Genomic DNA, 15,682 nt, shown 5'->3' on the forward strand with positions numbered 1-15,682 from the left:
AAGGTGAGCCTTTCCATCAAACTTATGACACCTTGTCAAACCAGTGTTAAACTTTGTTAAATTCCATTGAACTTACTGAAATCTGTTAAGTTATTATTTACCTCAATAAAACATATTGCTGCTTGTCTCTTTTGAGTGAGGTGCATTCTACTCATACGTGACAACAGGTAGATAAACCAAAAGAGTGAAAATATTTTTAAGAAGGATTCTCCTGGATTAAGTTACTCCTATGTTCACATTTCCCCTCTGCTCTGGTGAGCCCCCATCTGCACTCCTGCATCCAGCTCTGGAGCCTTCAGCACAGGAAAGACATGGACCTGTTGGAGCTGGTCCAGAGAAGGCCACAAGAGGGATGGAACACTTCTGCTGTGAAGACAGGCTGAGAGTTGGGGTTGTTCAGCCCAGAGAGGAGAAGGCTCCAGGGAGACCTTATTGCAGCCTTCCAGTACTTAAAGGGGGCTGGTAAGAAAGATGGGGACAGACTTTTTAGCAGGGCCTGTAGCAACAGGACAAGGGGTGACGGTTTTAAACTAAAAGAGGGTAGATTAGGCTAGATATAAGGAAGAAATTTTTCACAATGAGGGTGGTGAAGCACTGGCACAGGTTGCCCAGAGATGTGGTAGATGCCCCATCACTGTAAACATTCAAGATCAGGTTGGATGGGGCTCTAAGCACCCTGAGGTAGTTGAAGATGTCCCTGCCCCTTGCAGGGTGGTTGGACTAGATGACTTTAAAAGGTCCCTTCCAACCCAAACCATTCTATGATTTCCAATTTATATACCATGGTTTTCATCACCAAAGTTGTTCAAAAAAGGTCCAATACCTTGCCTGAAGTTTCCCTGCCACCAATGAAGCCAACAACTGCATCTAGTAATTTTTCAATCCAGAACTAACTTAGATAATAGAAATGTGATAAGTCTTACACACATTTAAAAGAGTATTGGGGCTGGATAAGAACATTGCAAAGGCTGCAGTAAGAGTAAAGTGACGAAGAAACCTTAGGAATGGAGCCCCTCCCACTACGTCCATATTATTTTGCAAGCCCACTGCATCCAGGCAAAAGCCCGTATTGAAATGCAGCCAACCCCCAAGCTCTCCAACCCATCCCTCCGGGTAGTCAGATGCTTAGAGCCAATTTTTGAACCTACTGCACCATCTCCATTTTAGATTAAGAACTGGATCCACTGACATAAAAAAAAACCCTTATAGCAGAAGACATTGTCTAATCAGCTATTGCATGACATACAGTATTCCCACTGTGTCCTCCGCAGTGATCAACAGCTCCATGTGTTTTCTCACAAACTGGCCTTTCTTGGCTAAAGCTATTACCTCTGGCTATAGCCTCCCTGGAAATGCATCTGCACACGAGCACCAGAAGAGGCATGTGAACGCTAGGACTTCTTCAAATTATAATTGTCTCCTTAAAGACAGTAGGGCTGATGGAAATGGTTTTATCTCACCAACTGGACTTCCTGTCAGACAGTGCTGTGGATAGCAGTAGTTACCTTAGCCTGATAGGTCTGCTCAAGCTCCATTTTGTACAGTTTGACTTGTTCATCATGTTGATTTCGCAGATCCTCCAGGGCCTGAGTCATTTTAGATTCATACTCCTGTTGGCGACTAGTGTCCACCTCCACCAGACGGTGTTCATGTCGTTTTCTTGTTTCCCTTATTTCCTACACACACACATAAAAAGGGACAAATTCCCACATTAGGGTAAACAGTACAGCCATTACATTCAGACAAATTAACTACTTCAGTACTAATTATTTAGTATATAGGAGCTAGAGTACTAAAGGCATTTAAGCGTAAGAATTGCTGCATGTACTAAAAGATGCAAGGTTACCATTTTCATTTGGCAGGACATAATTCTTAAAAGTGATCTGACTTAAACTGTATATAGGTATTTTTAAACCTCTTTTATGCTACAAAAGTCAAAGCGGGGGGAGAACACATGAATTTTTACATAGCAAAGATAGATTCCATGTGCTGCACTACAAACCCTTTCCTTCTCAATACACATGCCTACATTACAATAGCCGTCTACAAGGAGTCAGATAAAAATTAACAACTTTTGTGACTGAGACATACATTGAAAAAAAAAATCATTATGGAGAAAAACTGCATCTTCAAATTTCACCTTTAAGCATATGCAGATAATCTTTTTTTTCCTATATACTGGATGACCTCTACTCATTAGATTTTGATTACGTTAGTAATAAACCAGCAACCCAAGCAATAAATATATTTTTTTCTGGTCAGAGTTTGTACTAAGAAATTTTTATTTTTAGAGAAGTATGAGTTCTCTGTGCCTAGAATACTGGTCCCAAACTAGTGAGGTAAGACTTACTCATGCACTTACTCATATTGAGCTCTGCAGAGATCTGGCCAGGCCTGAATGCATGGTGTGAGAAAGAAACAATTTCTCCCTTCAGGGTAGGACAAACAACAAGGGAGTGGTTCTGAGTACTGGGAGGAGGCTTGAAGGTAGCAGCAGGGCCATGAGGAGGCAAGAAAGGCTCACTTTGCATGCCTAAACTGATGTCATACATAGCAGGCTAACGCAAATTCAAAGCAATTTTACAAGTTGCTTTGCAGAAATGCTCCAAATCTAAAAATAGACACTTAGAAACAGGCCCTTCTACTCACAGCAGTGTGAAAGATCTGAAAGAAGCTTTCCTCTCTGCAGTGAATTTTTATGCCACGAAAACTAGCAAGCAGCAATCTCTCAGTAACTGTAGGCAATGACCCCTTGGAGGCCACAAAAAAGTATCATGGAGGACTACAAGTATCAGGTGAAGGACAGAGCTGATCTAGCAGTTCAACACCACTAGAATAAGTAGGCTTCCCTTGCCACACTCCCAATCAAGACGTTCTAACTCTTACGGAGCTTTGGACCCCTCACTGAACCAAATGAATTTGCTAACCAATTAATTTTTTCCTTTGTGTGTTGATCCTTGTATGGACCAGTTCAAAGAGCTCCAGGGATGGCTAAAGGAACGCCCCCACTTCAGCATGGCACACTTTAAGATTAGCTTCTGCTGTCTCATTTAGCCTCAGCTTTAGTCAGTAGCAACACAATTCTCCTCAGGAAGCAAAGTTATTTTAAGGCCCTACAACCAAGCAACATCTGTCACTGCAGTCACATGCAGCATTCCAACTACTCCAGGGCATGGAAGTGAGGCAGCTCAGGGTGATCCACCTACCTCGTTTCTTTACCATGCTCCAGCCCCTGCCCGTAACCACACGGCCTGCCCGATCTGTTACATCAGTCTGGGCACTCATTTGACTCCATGGTAAGACATAACTCAGCCACTAAGCTGACAAAAATTAAACTCAACAAAAAAAAACCTAAGTATTTTATTAGTTAATCAGGCTGAAATGATTTGGTGCATGGTGAGCCAAACTTCACAACTAGCACAGGTTAGATGGATAGAAGCATGTGGCAATTGCTCAGCAGCCACTAATTGAATGAGCTTGCAGAAGAACCAAAGGTCAGAGTTGGTTTTCACAAGTTAGAATGAACTGACACAACACTTTGCATCTGGTGCAGAGAGGTTATGCTTCCCTTTCCCAATCCCCCAACCCCGACCTGCGCATTCCCGCTATTTACTTTATAAAAACTCTGGTTGTCACTAGAACCACTATGAGCCAACTCAATTCACTAAACAGGCAGAAAACTACCCCTGCAAAAAGCAGGGTAATTGCATACTGGTCTTGTCAAAGAAACAGTTTAGAGTCAGGTCCAACAACCACTGAAGCTGGTGCAAGTAAGGAGCAGGGCCATGCAATCAGGTCCAGAGAGAATGAACAAGACTTTCCCTTTCCCACAGCAGTCAGCTGCTACATTAACTCACCTGGCCATGGAACAATACTCTTGTCACAGCTCTCATGTCAGCTCCGCCACTGATTTACCACATAACTCTTGCAAAACCTTTAACTATTTTATTAGTCAACCCATTTATAGCAAGGATGATACTGATTTTCCCCACCAGAACTAGTTAGTAATTGCTTATAGTCAGTTTGAACAAAAGCTACATAAACTTCAGGCTATGATGAGATTACTAGGTTGATAATACCTCCTCAAACACATTCTTCCTGAAATCCAGATCCTCTTGCAAGCTCTGGCATCGATTCTCCAGGTCCACACGCATGAGTGTCTCCTTCTCCAACTGCTTCTTAGCCACAGCATGACCATCTTCAGCCTAGTAAAAAATTTAAAGATAAAGGTTTAATTTTGTTTGGATCCCTATTTTCCATCCCCATAGTCCCTTTACGGTCTTCATTTGACATCTTTGAACCCATTATTCACAGCAACAAAGCTAATGTCAAGCCACTGATTTTCAATTAAAAAAAAGTGCATGTGTGCACTTATAAATACTGAAAACAAATTTTCATGTTTGTATACCGGTTATTTAAAGTGTGGGATTATTTCAATACAGTATGATAATGGATCTGAGGATTATTAATCCCTCAAGAACAGTATGCTGCATGTTGTTCTTTCTTACTAGCATAGTCCCACTGGGTACTCCAGCATAAGTTTAAAATTATGCAGGACCTTACAAAGGACAACATTTAGTAACCTGGTATCTCATGAACATAGAAACTCTTACCAGAAATCTTTAAATAAAAGCTTTTGACTAGCAAAGTTTCTAAAACACCATGTTACTTTCACTATTTTACAAACATGTCTTACAATTTAGTTTTATATCCAAAGAGGGACAGGCAAAGGTTCAGCAGTAAGTGAGCTGGATCAATGACATTCAGACTATAAACTAACTGCAAAGAAAAATAACAAGTTTTATAATACACAGTCTTTCCTGTGCTAAAGCAAGGAAGCATTCACTGCCATACCTTAGCAAGCTGGGCACGCAAATCTGCCACCTCTGCTTCTAGACTGCGTTTCTCATTCAGGACAGTATTGAGTTCTGCTTCACTTCTATGGAACAGCACTTCAAGATCCTTAATACGACCCTGAGCCACAGACAAATCTGCATCTTTCTTCTTGTAGCTGTAAAAACAAAAGTTAATTATATTTATACATGGGTACACACCCATCTTGAGCATGTCTTGGTTACAAATACGGATATTTTATTATACATATTTTATTAGGATTACTGTACCAGTAGGTGGCTCCTACAGTAACCTGCAAGTGCAACTAATAAAAGTAATCATAAACACCTCTTAAAAAACTCACAGCTTGTACCAATGTGTTGTAAATGCATTGTCTAATAAAAAACAACATATGTCATGGGCAGGCAAGGGAAAAACAAAAAGGCAACTCTGACAGTTAAGAGATGACAATAAAGCTGCTTTACACACAAGGTGTAAAGAGTATTTTTTCATTTCACTGCTGCACAGCATATTTAATTGCTGATATCTATCACTTTGGACTACAGCCCCTGAGAAGCAGAGCACATACATCTCCCAGAGGCCCATGAGCATCCCCAGTGTTCTGTAACTGGCTGCGAAGCCCATTCCTTAGGGCATATTCCCACACAAAGTAGTAAAGTAATCCACTACGGAAATGTTGTCACCTTTCAGGAATAAATCAGTATTTCTTCAGCAGCATTCACTACAAGCAAACTGACTCTGGTCACTTTAAACATGATTATTTGAGCTGTTATATCCAACTCACAGCAATCATAAAGGTCATCTTCCTCCTGTCCACCAAGTATTTGTTTACCTTTTCCTCTAACATACTTACTTTCTGCAGCTTCTCTAGGTATGTGTCAATACATTATTAAAAAACTGTTTTGTTATCTGAAGTAGTCGTTCCTGGCTGCAGTTTAAGCTCACTGTTCTAGTCTCACACCACTGAGAACACAGACAAAAATGCATTTTGTCTTTTTCTTTTAAACCATCTTAGAATTAATTTTTCTCCTAGGAAAGCCTCAAACTTCTCTTCTATAGATCTATAGTTTTCAGCCTGTTGTCAGTGAGCTGCTTTTAAGTGCCCACAGAAATAACTTTGAAGAGGAGTCCTACTACCTGGAGTAACTAGATATAAGTCTATTCCTAGCTTACTAGGACTGCTCCCTCCATGAGCATTAACACTGGAAGACACTCCAAGCTGCTTTCATTCACATTTTAATTTGCACTTATAGGTTCAACCTGGTTTATTGTCTTCATGCAAAAAAATTGATAGAAGGCTTTACAAAGGTGCAACCTGCTTTCAGGGCTCCGAGATGTCTGGAAGTTACGAACAGCAGCCAGTGTGTCTGTTGAGATGTGCCAGTGTTCTCTGAAGGACACCAGGTTAGGGTAACCCTCTAGAGCTCTTTTTTCCCAGAATGCAGCCAAGTTTGCCTAAGGGAAGTATTTCAGTGACCATGCAGGGTAGCAGTCAGAGGAAGCCACAGCAAGACAGCCACATAACTCAGAGTTGGGAGCTTACAGCTCAAGCAGGAAGACTGCTAAAAGAAGCCAATGGATAAGGCCTACATACATCTTCCTCCAGGCTTTGCTTGACCTGGGGACCTGTGACACTGGTAAAGATATAAACATCAGGACAAAAGACTTTCTTTAACCAGGCCATCCGAGTTACCTCTGCTATGACTGAATGCACCCTGACTACTACACCAGGTCTGGTTCAGCAGTCCTGTGGAACGGTGCTGTTCCACCAAGGCAAAAATGTTGTGCATCTCACTAGTAAATTTTCTCATCTATACCTCCTCCTCTCATCCCCTCTCTCCCTCAAGCAGTCAAAAGTTTTGTCAAGCAGCTGAAGATGCACACAAAAGTGCTGGAAGCTGTTACATAACATAGAGGAAAGAACCATACTTCCTTCAGAATGATATCAGAACGTCTGTTTTTACAACAGTATTTTAATCCTAGATTTAAAAATATGTACCTACTCCTGATACAAACATCTTTAAGCTCAAAAGTTAAGTGATCCCTTATATCACATAAACAGTGTTAGAACATCCTATTGATATTTCACTTTTTATAAAGTGAGACTATCCAACTGCTTTAAGAACCTAGTTATGAAATCAGCTCAATAGAAAAAATTCTAAATTAAGGAGTTGTGCTCAAGGAACTAATTGTACATACATGTATGTATTGAACATGTTGTAAAAGACATAGAATTATAGAATGGTTTGGGTTAGAAGGGGTCCTAAAGATCATCTAGTTCCAACCTCTCTGCCATGGGCAGGGACACCTTCCACTAGATTAGGTTGCTCAAAGCGTCATCCAACCTGGCCTTGAACACTCCCAGGGAGGGGGCATCCACAACTTCTCTGAGCAACGTGTTCCAGTATATCACCACCCTCATGGTAAAAAATTTCTTCCTAATATCTAATCTAAATCTTCCCTCTTTCAGTTTAAAATTGTTACCCTTTGTCCTATCACTATACTCCCTAACAAAGAGTCCCTCCTTATCTTTCCTGTAGCCCCCCTTTATGAGGCCAATGAGCTCACACCAGAGCCTTCTTTTCTTCAGGCTAAATAACCCCAAGTGTCTCAGTCTGTCCTCATAAAGCAAGGGCTCCAAGCCCCTCGATTGTCTTGGTGGCCCTCCTTTGGACCACCTCAAGCAGGTCTATGTCTGTCTTATGCTGGGGGCCCCAGAGCTGAACACAGTACTCCAGGTGGGGTCTCACAAGAGCCAAGGGGGAGAGTCACCTCCCACAACCTGCTCTCCACGCTCCTTTTTATGCAGCTCAATATGGTTGGCTTTCTGGGCTGCTAGCATGCATTGCCTGCTCATATTCAGTTCTTCATCCACCAACACCCCGAAATCCTCCTCTGCAGGGCTGCTCTCAATCCACTCATTGCCCAGCCTGTATCCATGTTTGGGGTTGCCCCGACCCATGTGCAGGACCTTGCACTTGGCCTTGTTGAACTTCAAGAGGTTCGCACAGGCCCACCTCTCCAGCCTATGAAGGTCCCTGTGGATAGCATCCCTTCCCTCTAGAGTATCACGTTTTTGTTCGTTGTTTTTTTTCCCATTAGAAAAAAAAGGTGCTTCTTCTTCCTCCCTGCCTGTCCCCTCCCCCAAGCAAGTCTCATGTTCGATTTCTTTTCAGGATGTTTGTTTCTTATTTTACTAGCATCTTGCAATAAAAGCGAAAGCTGTAAATAACACACATATTCCATCTACTAGTTCTCATTGCAAAGCAGCTCTCCCAAGCAGCGTGAAGGCCCCTACCTCAAAGTATTTTTTGTTTCTTAATTTACATTTGATCACCGATTTTAACTTGATTGCTGATCAAACAATATAGTAAAGGACAGTAACAAATATGTGTATTGTGAATAACACCAAAAAAACCCCACATCCCCACAAAACACACCCACAACACAAAAACACAGGCAGTTTTCTGACAACAATGAAGGCAACTCCCTCACAGGAAGACGTCCCTCACAAGAAACCCTTTTAAGTCTAGTTAAAATAAGATTTGGATGCATCACCTTAATCCCTGGGATATCTGCAACAGCCACATATGACGTAAAAAGGACCCATGGGAGGTTCATACCATAGCACAGGGTAACTGACAATGTCTACAGTGCAAGAGACATTGATGTTCAGGCATCTGAATCCCACTTCTAATGTCAGGAAATCATATATCCCATTATTCACGTACAAACTGAGATGAAATATGTAACCAACAGCTCCTCCCTGTCTTCTACAGACAAGTTAATAATTTGGAACCAAAACTAGTTTCACTCTGACAAAACACCCAATTACACGTGACTCAGAGGCTAGTGCCATCAGCAGAATTTTGTTTTTATTATGGGGAGGTTTACATGGCACCATGCTTGCAGGCAACACATGGAGTTCCACTATCTCCAAGGGGGAAAAGGCTTATGAGTTGGCGAGGCTCATCGAGAAGATTTTAAACTAGGTTCGAAGAAGAAAGGGGATAAAACCAGGCTCACTAGAGATGAGCCGAGGGGTGGCACGCCAATGTTGGGGGGTGAAACTGATGGCCCAGCTCAAGTGCCTCTACACCAATGCACGCAGCATGGGCAGCAAACAGGAGGAGCTGGAAGTCATTGTGCAACAGGACAGCTATGACTTGGTCGCCATCACAGAAACATGGTGGGATGACTCACATGACTGGAGTGCTGCAACGGATGGCTATAGGCTCTTCAGAAGGGATAGGCAAGGAAGGCAAGGCAAGGCAGCGGGGTGGCTCTGTATGTCAGGGAGCGTTTCAACTGTATAGAGCTCAACAGTTGTGATGACCAGGTCGAGTGCTTATGGGTAAGGATGAGGGGGACGGCCAACAAGACAGATATCCTGCTGGGAGTCTGTTGTAGATCACCCAACCAGGATGAAGAGGCAGATGAAGCATTCTACAAGCAACTGGCAGAAGTCTCACAATCGCTAGACCTTGCTCTCATGAGGGACTTCAACTTACTCCAGATGACTGGAGGCTTGCCAATGTGTCGCCCATCTACAAGAAGGGCCACGAGGAGGATCTGGGGAACTGCAGGCCTGTCAGCCTAACCTCTGTACTGGGGAAAATTATGGAGCAGTTCATCTTGAGGGCACTCACAGGGCATGTGCAGGACAACAAAAGGGTCAGGCCCAGCTAGCACAGGTTCATGAAAGGCAGGTCCTGCTTGACCAACCTGATCTCCTTCTATAATCAGGTGACCCACCTAGTGGATGAGGAAAAGGCTGCGGATGTTGCCTACCTGGACTTTAGTAAAGCCTTTGACACTGTCTCCAACAGCAGTCTCCCAGAGAAGCTGGCAGCTCATGGCTTAAGAGGTGTACTTTTCACTGGGTAAAAACCTGGCTGGATGGCCAAGCCCAGAGAGTTGTGGTGAACAGAGTTAAAGCCAGTTGGCAGCTGGTCACAAGCAGTGTTCCCCCAGGGCTCAGTTTTGGGGCCGGTCTTGTTTAATATCTTTATCAATGATCTGGATGAAGCAATTGAGTGCACCCACAGTAAGTTTGCAGACGACACCAAGTTGGGCAACAGTGTTATCTTGCTCAGGGGTAGGAAGGCTCTGCAGAGGGATCTGGACAGGCTGGATCGATGGGCCCAAGGCCAATTGTATGAGGTTTAACAAGGCCAAGTGCAGGCACTTGGGTCACAACAACCCCATGCAATGCTACAGGCTTGGGGAGGAGTGGCTGGAACCTGCCCAGTAGAAAAGGTCCTGGAGGTGTTGGTCAACAGCCGTCTGAACATGAGCCAGCAGTGTGCCCAGATGGCCAAGAAGGCCAACAGCATCCAGCAATAGCGTGGTCAGCAGGAGTAGGGAAGTGATCGTACCCCTGTACTCGGCACTGGTGAGGCCACACCTCGAATCCTGTGTTCAGTTTTGGGCCCACTCACTACAAGAAGGACATGGAGGTGCTGGAGCATGTCCAGAGAAGGGCAACAAAGCTGGTGAGGGGTCTGGAGAACAAGTCTGATGAAGAGCAGCTGAGGGAACAGGGGTTGTTGAGTCTGGAGAAGAGGAGGCTGAGGGGAGACCTTATTGCTCTCTACAGCTACCTGAAAGGAGGTTGTCGTGAGGTGGTTGTTGGTCTCTTGGCCCAAGTAACCAGCGACAGGACAAGAGGAAATGTCCTCAAGTTGTGCCAGGGGAGGTTTAGACTGGATATTAGGAAAAAAATTCTTTACTGAAAAAGCAATCAAGCATTGGAACAGACTGCCCAGGGAAGTGGTTGAGTCACCATCGCTGGAGGTGTTCAAAAAACATGTAGACATGGCACTTCAGGACATGGTTTAGTGGTCATGGTGGTGTTGGGTTGACGGTTAGGCTTTATGATCTTAGCGGTCTTTTCCAACCTTACTGATTCTATGATTCTATAACAGCTCCCTCTAAAGAAATTAGAGCTGAACATTACCGTAAATATAACTAGATCTGGAGAGGGATAATATCAGGCTTGCCCATGACAAGCTGGGGGGATTACACCCCCAGGTTAGAGTAATGGGGTGCCTGCAAGGGCCTGCAGCCTGTTGCTCTGAGACATGCTGGGTACACTGGAAGTCTTATGGAGATGATCCAGGGGCTCCTGAGGTAATAGGAGCCAACACCAGCCAGAGACCTCAAAGGAATTGAGAGGTGTTTCTCTAAGGAGGTGACACAGGCAACAGCCCAGCTGAAATGCCTCTACACCAATGCATGCAGCATGGGCAACAAACAGAGGAGGTGGAAGCCACCATGCTGCTGGAAAGCTACAACCTAGTTGCCATTACCAAAATTGGTGGGATGAATCCCACACTGGAGTGTGACTATCGATGGCTACAGGCTGTTCAGAAGGGACAGGTGAGGAAGGAGGGGTGAAGGTTTTACCCTTTATGTCAAGAAATGGATAGAGTATGAAGGGCTGCCTCTGAAGAATAGCCACAAGCAGGTCAAAAGCTTATGGGCAAGAATAAGGGACTGAAGTGACAAAAGGGAACCTTGTGGTTAGTGTCTACTACAGGCCACCCGACCAAGGGGAGCCTATTGATGAAGTCTTCTTGCTCCAGCTACAGGAAGCATCATGCTCACAGGCTCTTGACCTGCTGGGGGACTTCAACCACCCCGACATCTGCTGGAAAAGTAGCACAGCGAGCTGTAGGCAACCCAGGAGACTCCTGGAGTGCATGGAGGATAATTTCCTGTGCCAGGTAACAGCCAGCCCTACCAGAGGGGATGCTATACTGGACCTGTTGGTCACCAACACATGTGAGCTAATTGGTGACGTCAAGATTGGAGGCAGCCTGGGCTGCAGTGATCAAGCACTGGTGGAGTTCACAGTCCTGAGAGATATGGGTCAGGTGAAGAGTAAAGTCAGGACCCTGAATTTTAGGAAAGCAAACTTCCAGCTCTTCAGGGACTTGGTCAATAGGACCCCCTGGGAAACTGCCCTCAGGGACAAGGGAGCACAACAGAGCTGGCAGATCTTTAAGGATGCTTTCCATAGAGCACAAGAGCTCTTGATCCCCAGGTGTAAGAAATCAGGAAAGGAAGGTGAGAGGCCAGCCTGGCTGACTCAAGACCTGCTGGGCAAACTAAAGGCAAGAAGGAAATGTACAGGCAGTGGAAGCAGGGACAGGTATCCTGGGAAGAGTACAGGGACACTGCCCAGTTGTGTAGGGATGGGGTCAGGAAGGCCAAGGTGTGGCTGGAGCTGAACTTGGCAAGGGATGCAAAGAATAGTAAGAAGGGCTTCCACAGGTATGTTAGCCAGAAAAGGAAGATCAAAGAAAGCATAGCACCTTCCCCCTCCATTGAACATGACTGGCAAACTGGTAACAACAGAAAAGTAGAAGGCTGAGGTAGTCAACTTCTGTGCCTCAGTCTTCACTGGCAGGCTCTCTTCCCACACCTCTCAAGTGGATGGACCTCAAGACAAGGACTGGAGGAGCAAAGTCCCTCCCACTGAAAGAGAGGATCAGGTTCGAGACCACCTGAGGAACCTGAACATGCACAAGTCTATGGGACCTGACAAGATGCTTCCCAGAGTCCTGAAGCAATTGGCTGATGTAGTTGCCAAGCCACTCTCCATGATATTTGAAAAGTCTTGGCAGTCAGGTGAAGACCCTGGAGACTGGAAAAAGGGAAACATTGCAGCCATTTTTAAAAAGGGTAGGAGGAGGCAAGGAGGACCCTGCGGATTACTGACCCGTCAGCCTCACCTCTGTGCCTGGGAAGATCATGGAGCAGATCCTGTGTCCTGGTTTCAGCCAGGGTAGAGTTAATTTTCTTCATAGAAGCTAGCGTGAGGCTATGTTTTGGATTTGGGATGAGAAAATGTTGATAAGGTGCTGATGTTTTGAGTTGTTGCTAAGTACTCAAGGACAGTCCAGCTTCTCATGCTGGCCTGCAGTGAGCAGGCTGGGGGTGCACGGGAAGCTGGGAGGGGACACAGCTGGGACAGCTGACCCAGGCTGGCCAAAGAGATATTCCATACCATATAACGTCATGCTCAGTATATAAAGCTGGGACAAAGAAGAAGGAAGGGGTGGAGGGACGTTCGGAGTTATGGCGTCTGTCTTCCCAAGAAACCATTACGCGTGACGGAGCCCTGCTTCCCTGGAGATGGCTGAACACCTGCCTGCCCATGGGGAGTGGTGAACAAATTCCTTGTTTTGCTTTGCTTGCGTGCGCGGCTTTTGCTTTACTTATTAAACTGTCTTTATCTCAAACCATGAGTTTCCTCACTTTTCCGATTCTCTCCCCCGTCCCACCATGGGGGAGTGAGCGAGCGGCTGCGTGGTGCTTAGTTGCTGGCTGGGGCTAAACCACGACATCCTGCTAGAAGCTGTGCTAAGGCACGTGGAGGGCAAGGAGGTCATTTGAGACAGCAAGCACAGGTTCACCAAGGGCAAGTCCTGCCTGACCAACCTAGTGGCTTTCTATGATGGAATTGTATTAATAAGAACATGGCTGGTAAATCATGGGAAGCAATCATCCCCTTCTTATCAGCACTCAGTAGGTCACTTCTGTGTCCATTTTTGCATCCAGTTATGGACACCACCACCCCCGCCCCCCAGTACAATAAAGACATTGATAAATTGGAGCAAGTTCAGCAGAGACCACCAAGGTGGTCAGAGAGTCTGAGTACATGCCCTGTTAAAAGAGGCTGAGCAAACAAAGTCTGACCAGCCTGGAGATAAGGCAGCTTCAGCATGTCCTGACCAGACGACAATAAGTTAAAAGAAGGAAAACGACAAATGAAATACCAATTTTTCAAAAGGAGAAACTCATACCCTGATACTTGTATAGGTAAAATTAGGACAAAGACATCAATGAAGAGAAGGAGTGGGCACATGCATAAGCACAAAAGAATTTGAAGATTCAGAGTCCATTTGGCTTTCGTAAAGGGAAGGTAAGCAGGGTAAGCAGGGGTAAGAACCCTGCATAGCATGGCTCTGTGAGGGCCTTACCTCACCTCACCTCTGCCCAAAGAGGCCATGGCAGATCTGGTTACCACAAAAGAGTTCTATGTTCTGTAGCACCCAGGCAACTCAAGAGTTGATGGGAGACATCTCTGAGTCTGATGTGAAAGACTACCTGGAGCATATCCTTCTTCACATATCAGCAGCTTGAAAGCACTCAGTATGCAACTGTATTTAAGAAATTAGTTGTAAATAAAATACAGAACAAGACATTTAACACTGTTATGGTACAACCACATCCTGAATACTGTTTGAAGGTCCAGTTCTGCAGCCTTTCTTCCCAAGAGGATACAATAAAACAGGAAAAATGACAGACGTTGATTGAAGGCAGAGTAGCTTCTGTAGAAGCAGCAATTAAGTAGGTAAGATGTTTCCACTTGAAAAAAAGACATCATTAAAGAGAAAATCTTAGGAGATATGAAGAAGGAAAATACAAAAGTTAGGGGATAAATGAACCAACGGAATTGGGCTGGCACATTCAAACACCTGTTTTTCTTCATACAAAATGTATGTAAGCTCAGAATCCCCTTGCTAAGTCTAAGAACACAACAAACAGATGGTCTTGTGATACTGGTCACACTATGAAATGGAAACCCATGAAGGCTTACTATACAGAATCCAGCTGGACCTCAGGAAGTCCCTTAGCCAAAGGGAATTGCTGAAGACTGGAAGGATAGTCCAGGGAAGTGTTGTTATGCATGCTCCATTCTTTACTCTTCTCCAGATGCTTATGAGTGGCTTCTAACAGAGACAGATTACCAGGCTAGATGGACCTTTGGTCCAATCCAGTACAAACTGCTCTAGAGAATGCCTTGGGATGCTTCTCATTGACTTACTAGGCAAGATGATGTCCAATTATCCCAAGTACTAAAAAAACCCAGAAAATGTTAGAACATCAGTAACATAGTAAGTAAGTAAAAAAATCTGAAATAACAAAAATATGTGCCAGGATATCCAAAAACCAAGAGTTGAATTTGTACTCACACAGAATACTGGGGTAGTATAATTTGTCAGTATCTGAACAAATTGCCCAAAGACATAAGCATAAATGCTTATTCTGAAGTCCAGTACACTGACAGACAAACCATGTTCTTTCCTAGGTCCTGTCACAAATCCTTGTGTACCAACCAAGGGTCTTGCTGCAAGTTGGTCAGCTGCTTCCCAAACCTACTGGAGTTGTGCAAGTAGACAGCCTCAGGAACCAAGCAAGAGCAGGATAAGCCTCAGGGTCCCTTGGACACAAACTAGGCCTGATGTCACCACACCCAAATACACCCTGTGCCCTCCCTGGTGCATCCTCAGTGCCTTCAGGAATGGGTTTTCCATGTTCACAAACCCAGGCTTTAGGAGGAAAAAGACAGGAGAAATCAGCTCTTGAAGCAGCAGGTTGGCTATAGTTGGATCCTATAGCTAGGAAAGCGCTGCAAGCCTGTGGATCAGCAACTAAAATTCAATTCAGTCCAACGTTGAGGAAAGGTTTCCCAGGTATCGTTTCAAGCCAATGTTTTCTCTACTCTGCCAACTCCAGCTATCCCTTTTCTTCTCCCTCTCTAGCATGGGAGACCAGAGGAGATGTCCGAAGACAGATGGCTGTTACCTCCTGTCCTAGCAACCCAATCTATTCCAAGCAATCAATGGAGTGGCAATGTGTGGGATCACTCCTGGCCAGACTGTGCCGGCATCCTTAAGCCTCTCCTCTGTCATGAGCTTGAAACAGAGGGAAAACCATGCATATTTTCCTCATATTTAGTCTATCTCAGAAAACAAAAAAAATTTTTGAAATTAGTCTGGCAGAATTAACCAGTCATTGAAGTGACTGGTAAGGG

The 15,682-nt window shown here is 44.6% G+C and overlaps 1 protein-coding gene across 1 annotated transcript in view; it reads right to left on the reverse strand.

Annotated features, from left to right (window-relative positions):
• Positions 1–15,682, reverse strand: part of LMNB2 (lamin B2) — a gene marked incomplete at its 5' end in the record, with an annotated part of 40,055 nt that overhangs the window by 9,975 nt on the left and 14,398 nt on the right. Inside the window, 3 exons of the mRNA XM_082011031.1 lie at positions 1,506–1,676; positions 4,080–4,205; positions 4,855–5,011. Of these exons, the coding sequence (XP_081867157.1) occupies positions 1,506–1,676; positions 4,080–4,205; positions 4,855–5,011 (454 nt within the window). The remainder of the gene's footprint in view (positions 1–1,505; positions 1,677–4,079; positions 4,206–4,854; positions 5,012–15,682) is intronic.

The sequence above is a fragment of the Phaethon aethereus genome (assembly GCF_964289735.1).
Source record: "Phaethon aethereus genome assembly, chromosome: 26".
Lineage (NCBI taxonomy): Eukaryota > Metazoa > Chordata > Aves > Phaethontiformes > Phaethontidae > Phaethon > Phaethon aethereus.